We start from the raw sequence: 11,976 nt of genomic DNA, 5'->3' as shown, positions 1-11,976 counted from the left end.
TTTTTTTTTTTTTTTTTGCAGTTTCTGGCCAGGTCTGGGCTTGAACCTGCCACCTCCACCCCTTTGAGCCACAGGCACCGCCACTTTTTTTTCTTTTTGTAGAGACAGAATCTCACTTTATCGCCCTCAGTAGAGTGCCGTGGTGTCACGCAGCTCACAGCAATCTCCAACTCCTGGGCTTATGCGATTCTCTTGCCTCAGCCTCCCAAGTAGCTGGGACTACAGGTGCCTGCCACAACGCCCAGCTATTTTTTGGTTGCAATTTGGCTGGGGCTGGGTTTGAACCCACCACCGTCGGTAAATGGGGCCAGTGCCCTACCCAATGAGCCACAAGTGCCACCCAGTAATGCATACTTGTAGTTCCAGCTTCTTGGCTGAGGCAAGAAGATGGCTTGAGCTCGGGACTTTGAGGTTGCAGTGAGAGATGATGACACCTCCATACTCTAGCCCAGGTAACAGAGACTCTGTTTCAAAATAAAATAAAATAATTTGTAAATTGTCCCCTTTGATAGTGAAAGGGTCTGTCCAGGTATGGTTACATTCTTGATCTTACTTTGAAAAGAAGAAAAAGCATTTGTTTTCCTTGCATCTGGATTTTGGGCAGATAAAGGAGCTTTACCTTCTTTGGAAGAGATTGACTAGTGGAGGGGTCAGAGAGAAGTTGAGACTTCTTCAAGTTACCGAAATTTTGGCATTTGTCCCCAAGGCCACATCTGAAGGAGGAGGACAAGTGGTTTGAAGAGAAGGAAAGTGCAATTTATTAATTTGTGGCAAATGCGGAGGTTGTCAGACTGCCATCTTAGAATACCAACATCCCACATCTGGGCAGAAATATAGGGCTTTTAAAGGGCAGGCTTTCACTTTAGGTCATTGCTGTTCAACTATAACTGCTCTGATTTATCCCACCTTCTGCTATGACAATCTGACCTCCACTGGACAATTCCCTTGAGCCCTTGGCACAAAGAACAAAGGACACAACAAATTAAACAAAGGAATTTGTTTAATCCAAATAGTGAAGGAGGTTTAAGAGAGACAGAAAACATTGTTACCCCTTTTCAGGCCATTCTTCCTTTAGCATACGGTTCAGCATGTCAATATGCCATATTTTAGGATATTGGTTTCTGAGCCCCAATGTTACTGAATGTAGGTTCAGCTATCCACCAGCTAAGAACCAGACACTAAAGATAAATATTGGTGAAGGGCAAGTGGTTAATTCAAGTTCAGTAGTATGAGGGATGGTGGACTATTGTCTCAAAGACCATCTAATCTCCTCTTCTTACTGAGCAATTTTTAAAGGAAAAGGGTAATGATGGTTGGTGGCAGAAAGCAAGCTTTGTGCAAGTCATGACTTGGTCTATGATTATCAGTAAACAATAGGCCCCTGCTAGATCTTGTCTTCAGCACTCTGCAGTTGCCCTATACTGAACCCTATCCGTTTTTCCTCCAGGTTGTTTTCTAATCTTGTGCCTGGCAATTGTGTAAGCAAGTAGCAGGCTAACTCTAAGCTTTTAAGATAGAAAAAGCTGAAAGCGGGCGGCGCCTGTGGCTCAGTCGGTAGGGCGCCGGCCCCATATGCCGAGGGTGGCGGGTTCAAGCCCGGCCCCGGCCAAACTGCAACCAAAAAATAGCCGGGCGTTGTGGCGGGCGCCTGTAGTCCCAGCTGCTCGGGAGGCTGAGGCAAGAGAATCACTTAAGCCCAGGAGTTGGAGGTTGCTGTGAGCTGTGTGAGGCCACGGCACTCTACCGAGGGCCATAAAGTGAGACTCTGTCTCTACAAAAAAAAAAAAAAAAAAGAAAAAGCTGAAAGCACACTGGGAGCAAAATGGTTTCCCCTTAGCCTAACATTATGGTCTGAATGGCTCTTGGAGAATACTTACATGAACAACATAGCAATTTCATTGCTATAATTTCAGATTCCAGAACATAACTAACTTATAATAAACTTAGCATTTGTTGACTTTTAATATGGTATCATAGAATAACATCTACATAATTATCTAAAAAAACTATTAAAATCCTCCTCCCCTTTCTAACAATATACCTTGTGATGTCAAATTTGGTTTTAATATACCTAACCAAAATAATATATTACAGTTGAATGACTGCAGAAGCAGATATGGAAGTCTACCTGTATTCCATAACTTCAAGTATTATAGATATTTACAAGCATATAGAACATGACACCCTTATTTTTTTTTATTTTTGCCTTGGAATGCACAGTTATTTTCATATAAACATGCAGCATATTTTTTATTATTGTTTTGAATAACAAATAAGTATTTAAAAAAATTATCAGTTGCAGACAGGCGTGGCGGCTCATGTTTGTGATGTCAGCACTTTGGGAGAGTGAGAGACAAGAGGATTGTTTGAATTGAGGAGTTTAAGATCAGCCTGGGCATCACAGCAAGACCCCTTCTTACAAAAAATTTAAAAATTAGCTGGGTGGGGCGGCGCCTGTGGCTCAAGGAGTAGGGCGCTGGTCCCATATGCCGGAGGTGGCGGGTTCAAATCTGGCCCCGGCCAAAATTAAAAAAAAAAAAAAAAAATTAGCTGGGTGTAGTGGTGTGTGCCTATAGTCCTGGCTATTTGGGAGGCTGAGGTGAGATAATCACTTAATCCCAGAAATTCAAGGTTACAATGAGCTATGATGGTGCCTCTGCATTCTCGTGTAGGTCAAAGAGTGAGGCCCTGTCACAAAAATAAATAAATAAATAAATCAGTTGCTATTTCATTTATTTTATTTATTTTTATTTTATTTTATTTTTTTTTTGGTTTTTGGCCGGGGCTAGGTTTGAACCCGCCACCTCCGGCATATGGCACCGGCGCCCTACTCCTTGAGCCACAGGCGCCGCCCTATTTCATTTTTTTTAGTTTGTTTTGTTTTGTTTTTGAGACAGAGCCTCAGTCTGTTGCCTGGGCTACAGAGTGCTGTGGCATCAGTCTAGCTCCGACAGCAAACTTCAAACTCCTGGTTCAAGTGATCCTTCTGCCTCAGCCTTCCAAGTAGCTGGGACTATAGGCACCAGCCACCATGCCTGGTTAATTTTTTTTTATTTCAGAGAGATGAGGTCTCGCTCTTGCTCAGTGAGAGGTTCAGTCTCACTATGTTGCCCCCTGTAGAGTGCCGTGGCATCACAGCTCACAGCAACCTCCAGCTCTTGGGCTTAAGCAATTCTCTTGCCTCAGCCTCCCAAGTAACTGGGACTATAGGCGCCTGCCACAATGCCTGGGTATTTTTTGTTGTAGTTGTCATTGTTGTTTAGCTGGCCCAGACCAGATTTGAACCCGCCAGTCTCAGTGTATGTGTCTAGCGCCATAACCACTGTGCTACGGGCGCCGAGCCTAATGAAATTAATTTTTTCAAAAGTTTATAGGTATATAGACAAAGTGCTATTTGTCAATCAATAATGATGAGGTCAATGAGAATTCAACTAAACTATTCCTAAGAATAATCAATTATCACCTTGCAATTCTTTCCCCAGATTTACTTACTTGACTATATATTACATATATATATATATATATTTTTTTTTTTTTCAGCTTTTGGCCCAAGCTGGGTACCCGCCACCTCTGGCATATGAGGCTGGTGCCTACCCCTTTGAGCCACAGGTGCCGCCCTATATATTTTTTTTAAATAAGAAGTTTATTTATTTATTTATTTTTTTTTTTTGGTAGAGACAGAGTCTCACTGTACCGCCCTCGGTGGAGTGCCATGGCGTCACACAGCTCACAGCAACCTCTAACTCTTGGGCTTAGGCGATTCTCTTGCCTCAGCCTCCCGAGCAGCTGGGACTACAGATGCCCGCCACAACACCCGGCTATCTTTTTGTTGTAGTTTGGCTGGGGCCGGGTTTGAATCCGCCACCCTTGGCATATGGGGCCAGCGCCCTACTCACTGAGCCACAGGCGCTGCCCAAGAAGTTTATTTATTTAAACAACAAGATGTTTGACTTGAAGGGAAAACTATCTAGGGTTTTTTTTTTTTTACAGTTTTTGTCTGGGGCTGAGTTTGAACCCACCACCTCTGGCATATGAGGCCTGCGCCCTACTCCTTTGAACCACAGGTGCGGCCCAGTTTTTTTTTTTTTTTAGAGTAATTTATCCCTACTTAAAGAGAGATTGTCCTACACATAACAGCTACGTACAAAAAGTTATAAAATTGTTCTTGATTTTACAATGATAAATGAAAACATTAAAATTCTCTAATTGAAGAAGGTATACAAGGTTATTCATGTTGTTGTTTTGTTAAAACAGTGAGAGCAAAATAACTTACTGGAATATAAAGATAAGAGCAGATGAGCATGCCACTGATGGAGAAGGGATAGTTGCACAGAACCAATATTTTTCCCTAACCCATCTCCACCTGATGTCAATCAAAACATATCATTGGCCATTTAGTTACAAATAATGCAATATGCTTGTGCACATACACCAGTTACTTTATGTACAATAAAGGAATAAAGAAGGGGAAAATGAAAAGAATAGAGAAAACTACTGTGGTACTCAGGATGTGGTGGAACCAAATTGCTGTTTTCTAATTGATAATGTAATCTTGGTGTATAAGAACAGAGTTCTGAAGTAGCAGGTTCCCTCTTTAGTAGACGCCTCCTGTCTGCTGTTGGAACACGTCAATTGTATCTTCACCCTCCATTTCCACTGTGCAGACGTGTCTGTTTCATTGATTGGCTGCCCATCAAATTAGAATCTGATTGCCCTGTTTTTCACAGTAGGCTTTCATTTGTTTACTAAGTGGTGTATGCCTCTTAATCTTAAACTGCACCACAGAACCATCCTGTCCCGCCACCTTCAAATTAATGTGATCGTTGTTGTTAGTCTTGACTTCTTTCTTAGGCTTTTCATCTGCCATGGCGAGCGCCTGAGTCTCTTCAGCTGCCACTTCACAAAAGATGTACCAGGTCTGTACTGAAACGAGCACACAAGCACCGACCCCATTGATTTTTGTAATCCTCTCCCTTAACTAACTACTTGACCTTTTGAGTTGTTTCCCAGAAATAGTGGATTTTCTGCAAAGCAAGGTAGCTGAGATTCTGAAAGTGCCTCCCTTGGGCAGACTTCCTGATGCCAAGACTCCCCATCCTGTACAACCTGTCCCTAGTGGCTGTAGCCCCTTGTTAGTTACACCAAGACTTTCTTTTCTTTCTTTTTTTTTTGAGACAGAACCTCAAGGTAGGCTGTCACCCTGGGTAGAGTGCCGTGGCATCACAACTCACAGCAACCTGCAACTCCTGGGCTCAAGCAATTCTCCTGCCTCTTCCTCCCAAGTAGCTGGGACTACAGGCACCTGCCACAATGCCTGGCTATTTTTTGGTTGCAGCCATCATTGTTGTTTGGTGGGCCCGGGCTGGATTCGAACCCACCAGCTCAGGTATATGTGGCTGGCACCTTAGCTGCTTGAGCCACAGGTGCCGAGCTAAAATCTTTTTTTTTTGCAGCTTTTTAGCTGGGGCTGGGTTTGAACCCGCCACCTTCTGTATATGGGGCCAGTGCCCCACTCCTACAGGCACCGCCGTTACACCAAGACTTTTACCAAGGCATGTGGCCTCTCCTTTAAAAGCCCACAATCGGGCGGCGCCTGTGGCTCAAGGAGTAGGGTGCCAGTCCCATATGCCAGAGGTGGCAGGTTCAAACCCAGCCCTGGCCAAAAAAAAAATAAAATAAAATAAAATAAAGTTAACAAAAAAAAAAAAAAAGCCCACAATCTAGGGTGGTGCCTATGGCTCAATGGGTAGGGCGCCAGCCCCATATACTGAGGGTGGCGGGTTCGAACCCGGCCTCAGCCAAACTGCAACAAAAAATAGCCAGGCGCTGTGGCGGGTGCCTGTGGTCCTGGCTACTTGGGAGGCTGAGGCAGGAGAATTGCCTAGGCCCAGGAGTTGGAGGTTGCTGTCAGCTGTGACGCTATGGCACTCTATGGAGGGTGATAAAGTGAGACTCTGTCTCAAAAAAAAAAAAAAAAAAAAGAATATAAAAGCCCACAATCTGTTATATTAGTCTGAGAGATGATTTGAGGCAGCGTCCTTTGTTCTCCTGACGAAACATCTACGTTATTAACAAATTCCTTTTTTCTTTCACCATCTTCATTGTCTCAATAATTGGATCTGTGTGTGATGAGCAACAGGACCTGGGTCAACACTCCATTGTGGTTTTAACAATACCAGTCACCATTTCAGTTTAATTGGTTCTTGAAGTTTGGCTACGTTGAAGTCTTTCCCTCCCTCCTCATCCTGCGCATTAAATCATCTCTGTTTATTTATTTATTTATTATTTATTTATTTTAGAGACAGAGTCTCACTTTGTCACCCTCAGTAGAGTGCTATGGCGTTACAGCTCACAGCAACCTCCAACTCCTGGGCCTAGGCAATTCTCCTGCCTCAGCCTCCCAGGTAGCCAGGACTACAGGCGCACACCACAAGCCCAGCTGTTTTTTGGTTGCAGTTTGGCCAGGACTGGGTTTGAACCCGCACCCTCAGTATATGGGGCTGGCGCCCTACTCACTGAGCCACAGGCACCTATTTTTTTTTTTTTTTTTGAGACAGAGCCTCAAGCTGTCACCCTGGGTAGAGTGCTATGGCATCACAGCTCACAGCAACCTCCAACTCCTGGGCTCAAGCTATTCTCCTGCCTCTGCCTCCCAAGTAGCTGGGATTACAGGCACCTGCCACAATGCCTAGCTATTTTTTGGTTGCAGCCATCATTGTTGTTTGGCGGGCTGGGGCTGGATTCGAACCTGCAAGCTCAGGTGTATGTGGCTGGCACCTTAGCTGCTTGAGCCACAGGCGCCGAACCATCTTCCTTTATTTTTTGTAGATGTATTTGCATCATCAAAACTAGTGCTACATCCCAATTCTATTGCCATATTCTCTTGGCTGTTGTAGATGTTAAGTCAATAAAAGAGGGAAAAACTCTTTAGACACCTAAAGCATTCTTTTATTTCACAAGTTATGGAGTGTCTACAAAGTAACAGAGATTGCTAGGCGCTAGATATTTATTGGTAAATAAAATAGACATAGCCTTTGCCCTCATACTGTGATTCCTGCTTTTGGTTAAAGATGGGTGAACTGAACATACATGTTTTCTTTCCGTCTTAAAACATTACTGTTATAAATATTCAGAAATACAAAGAGGGATAAGCCTAATGCAAAGACACTTGGAAATGAACTTTTAAAATATTTATATAAGGCCAGGTGCGATGGCTTACATCTGTAATCCCTGCACTCTGGGAGGCCGAGGCAGGTGGACTGCCTGAGCTCACAGGTTTCAAGACCAGCCTGAGCCAGAGTGAGACCTCATCTCTAAAAACAACTGGGCATTGTGGCGGGTGCCTATAGCCCCAGCTACTTGGGAGGCTAAGGCAAGAGAATTGCTTGAGCCCAAGAGTTGGAGGTTGCTGTGAGCTGTGATGGCACTGCACTCTACCAAGGGTGACAAAGTAAGACTCTGTCTCAAAACAACAAAAACAAACAACAGGGGCAGTGCCTGTGGCTCAAAGGGGTAGGGCGCTGACCCCATATGCTGGAGGCGGCAAGTTCAAACCCAGCCCTAGCCAAAAACTGCAAAAACAAACAAACAACAACAACAAATTTATATAAGATTGCTGGCAGATGTAAGAGAGTATAAGTTACAGGTCTCAGCTACAAGGTTGGAGAGATGTAGGTAGTCTGTCACAAACCTCTGAGAAGTCCTGGGGCTACCAGAGTTGGCCCACAAGGGAGTGTAGCAGTGGACTTCGGAGCTGGGACATTAATTGAAGAATTGCATATTGCAATTGCAGTTGATTTTCTCTTATCCATCCCATTCCTCCTGTGGGCACTGTGTTGTCAGAGTAAAGGCATCAGACATTTAGCATCAAGCCCAAATCAGGAGTGCTATTCTCTAACAGAAGGGAAATTTAAGGTTCCTCAGAGGAAAATGAAAGAGGGAATTGATAAACAGCATTGAAAAATCAACCTAGAAAAATTCCTGCTGATCATATCGGGCAGGAAAAAAAAAAAAGAAAATCAAAAAGAATCAGAATCAGAATCAATCTAAAAGGCCTAACATTTCAAGAATGAGGTCCCTATATGAGTTGTAAAATTCAGCTGTGAGATGATGATAGTGGAGAAGAGGAAAGTAAACATCTGAGAAAACAGGGCAAAATGAATTAAAAATACCCACACTTAAACACATCTTTGTAAAAGATGATTTTTTCCAGATTAAAGATTGGTCCTAGGTCAGGCTCAGGGGCTCCTGCCTGTAATCCTAGTACTCTGGGAGGTCAAGGTAGTAGATAACCTTAACTCAAACCAGCGTGAACAAGAGTGAGACCCTCATCTCTAAAAATCGAGGGGTGTTGTCACAGATGCTTGTGGTGCCAGCTACTAGGGAGTTTGAGGCAAGAGGATCACTTGAGGACAAGAGTTTGAGGTTGCTGAGAGCTGTGACACCATGGCACTCTACTGAGGGCAACAAAATGAGACTATATCTCAAAAAAAAACAAAGGCCGGGCATGGTGTCTCATGCCTGTAATCCCAGCAGTCTGGGAGGCTGAGGCAGGTGGATCACCTGAGCTCACAGGTTCAAGACCGGCCTGAGCCACAGCCAGACCTCATCTCTAAAAACAGCCAGGCATTGTGGCAGGCGCCTGTAAGTCCCAGCTACTTTGGAGGCTGTGGCAAGAGAATCACTTGAGCTCAAGAGTTTGAGGTTGCTGTGAGCTATGATGCCATTTCACCCAACGAAGGATGACAAAGTGAGACTCTGTCTCAAAAAAGAAAAAAAGAAAAGAAAAGAAAACAAAACAAAACAAAAAAACAGGTCCTAACCATGTCTATGGAAAAAAATAGGACACTTAAAAAGGGGGGGAAAAAAAGAGTTATAACACATCTGAACTACTGAATGTTAAAAAATAGTGTGCGTTTAGGATTTCTGTGGAAAATTCGTTTTTTAACTTAGAATTGTATGTATAGCCGGAAAAATAATCAAGCCTAAGTGTTCGGAAACAACCAGTTTAATCCTTGATCGTTGAGGAACCCATAGCCTAACTGGGAAGACACATATATCATAAATATGCCATGCAGGAGATAAGCAAAGGGGAAAGAGGTCTGTGGAGGGTATTAACAGAATGGATGGCTAGCCACAGTGCTAACACCTGTAGTCCCAGCTACTTGGGAAGCTGAGGCAAAAGGATGGCTTGAACCCAGGAGTTTGAAGTTGTTGGTGATACAGGATTCCACCACTCAGGTCTAGACAGGGAGCCCCCAATTCTCTAGGCCCAGGTGAGCTCAGAGGTCAGACCCCCATTTGCAGGCACAAGCAGACAGCCTTTTTTGGGACACACCCTCTGGGCTCTGATAAGATCATGAACAAAGCACCTGTGATGGTTTTTTGGGTGGTTCCACCTTGGGTAGGAGCACACACCCTAATCCCTTCTCCGGGACAAAGACTATAAAGGACCTGATAACTGTGCCCTAGTGAAGGAGGACCTACATTCATTCATTTGTTAATGTACTTATTGACTTAAAAAGGTGGTTTTCCGTCTGCCAACTGCCAGCCACATGTAATCCTCTAGACTTAAGACCCCTAGATAAAGGAGCCCACGTGGAGACGCCTGAGAGAGTTCTTCAGTTCTTTCCCCTTTCCAGAACCTCTGGTGCTTTTTACTTCTTCTGTATTCCTTTCGAACTTCTTCTTTTTTTTTTAGAGACAGAGTCTCACTTTATCGCCCTTTGCATTGCAGCTTACAGCAAGCTCCAGCTCTTGTGTTTAGGTGATTCTCTTGCCTCAGCTTCCTGAGTAGCTGGGACTACAGGCACCCGCCACAACACCTGGCTATTTTTTTGTTGTAGTTTGGCTGGGGCCAGGTTTGAACCCGCCACCCTTGGTATATGGGGCCATCGCCCTACCCACTGAGCCACAGGTGCCACCCTTCCTTTCTTTTTTTTTTTTTTGTAGAGACAGGGTCTCACTTTATGGCCCTCGGTAGAGTGCCGTGGCCTCACATAGCTCACAGCAACCTCCAACTCCTGGGCTTAAGTGATTCTCTTGCCTCAGCCTCCCGAGTAGCTGGGACTACAGGCGCCCGCCACAACGCCCGGCTATTTTTTGGTTGCTGTTTGGCCGGGGCCGGGTTTGAACCCGTCACCCTCGGTATATGGGGCAGGCGCCTTACCAACTGAGCCACAGGCGCCGCCCATCCACCCTTCCTTTCTAATTTATAATAAAAGTGCTATCTTACCACTGATCTATGGTCTGTGAGTTCATTTTTCAAATCCTCGAGACCAAGGTCCTACTGAAGAGTGAAATTCCCGTATCATTGGGAGCTATCATGACACCACTGCACTGTAGCTTGGGTGACAGAGTGAGACAGTGCCTCAAAAACCAACATAGCATGGCTGGAAGAGGGCCACTCTACTCAGCCTGGAGGAGGCAAGAGAAAAGTTCCTGAAGGAGATGATCCTGAGCTGAGCCTTAACCATGAGGATAAACTTGGTGAGTCTCTTCAATAAGTTCCCCTGACCTAGATAAGAGTGTGGTAAGAGAAATGTTATCTCCATATTCATATTTGACTTTCATATAGCTCATAAACTGATCATGACTAAGGGCATAAGCATTAAAAAGTAGACATAATTTTGCTAACTACTTCCATCACATAGGCAGTGAACCTGACTTGCAAGATTTGCAGCTCAGTTTTCCCCATGACTAATACAATGGATGCTGGGCACACCCACTTTTCCTTTTGATTTGAAAAAACTATTGAAACTATCTCTTTTCTTTCATTGAGGGTTCTCCACTGTGCCAAGCACACTCAGCTTTTTAACGTTTAGACAAAACTTTTCAAATTCCTTGTTGGCATGTGATTTAGGCCTTAATGATTATTTATTGGATTATCATTTAGTTGTTTTTTGTTTAAAGCGTAGGGCAGATGCATTCCAGTGTTAGGGAACAATTCCTGGTATCTTGGACCTGGAAAGTTTAGAATTGGGACTAAAAAGTTGAGAACGCAAAGATGACTGGCAATGTCATATTTGGGCAGTTTTGCTCTTGCTCTCTTGTTTCTTGTAAACATAGTAAGTCAAAGAGACAATGTTCCTATCGAGTCTTGCTACTACTTTGAAGAAATTTGATTTTTTCTTTTCTGAATAAAAGAAAAGACCCAAACCTCCCAAAATAAGCACCCAGTGTGCTGCAGGACTTGTCAATGAGCCGCGTAGGGGTAGAGTCCCAGTGAGGGTTTGTAAGAAGGAGAGGAGGTCAGTCTAGGGATTAAGGCAAGGCTTTATTAGAAAAGAACAGAGTGGAGTCTGACCCAGTGTAAGCTCCCAGCCCCCAGTTTCAAGAGGCTTTTGTTCAGGTAGTTGGAATGAGGGAGGGGGTTATGAGCAGTGAGGGAACTTATCTTTTTTCTGCAGAGTGAATGATGCTGTGTCAGGGACTGATCTTAGAATTACTTAATTACTTTTTTCCCCACAGAAGTGTTAATCTTCTCACCAGGTCCTTATTTCTAGTGTTAGCCAGGACCAGGGTAGGGGATTGCTTGCTCTGATGTTTCCCAGGAACTTTGAAGCATTCCAGGAATGTGGGGAGGGGGTTGTTGTGACCGTGTAGTTTGGTTTCTGGCCTGCTTTATCTCACTCTCTGTCTCTCAAAATGGTTGTACTCTCGTTGGGGTCGTCAGGGCCGTGAGGATTCCTTCCCCGCAGTCGACTTTGTTGCTATTGTTTTGTAGCAAACTGTATTTGTTATAAATGTACTATTTAATGACATCCTACATTTTCCCACACATGAGGTACTAGAAAAATGGCTATAAAAAGACCACGCTTGTCTTGTATTCTGTCTACAGAAAACACCAGCCTCATTTTCAAGGGTCAGATTTGTCTACTATGCCATGTTGCCGTCAGCAGAGTGATACCACTGAAGGATGAGGAGTGTTTTAACAACATTCTTATAGTTAGCTCTTTTATGGAAAGAAAATACGAA

The 11,976-nt window shown here is 44.0% G+C and overlaps 1 protein-coding gene across 1 annotated transcript; it reads right to left on the bottom strand.

The window, feature by feature from the left end:
- Positions 1–4,594: 4,594 nt before the first annotated feature.
- Positions 4,595–4,901, bottom strand: LOC128586634 (small ubiquitin-related modifier 2-like). The gene is made up of 2 exons (XM_053592632.1): positions 4,714–4,901; positions 4,595–4,656 (listed from the first exon to the last, which is right to left on the bottom strand). Exons 1-2 carry the CDS (start codon positions 4,865–4,867, stop codon positions 4,595–4,597), a joined length of 216 nt encoding a protein of 71 aa, XP_053448607.1. The 5' UTR covers positions 4,868–4,901.
- Positions 4,902–11,976: the final 7,075 nt, after the last annotated feature.

Source organism: Nycticebus coucang, chromosome 5 (assembly GCF_027406575.1).
Source record: "Nycticebus coucang isolate mNycCou1 chromosome 5, mNycCou1.pri, whole genome shotgun sequence".
Classification (NCBI taxonomy): domain Eukaryota; kingdom Metazoa; phylum Chordata; class Mammalia; order Primates; family Lorisidae; genus Nycticebus; species Nycticebus coucang.
The sequence above is the reverse complement of the archived record's forward strand: the minus strand, read 5'-3'. Positions and strand labels throughout refer to the sequence as shown.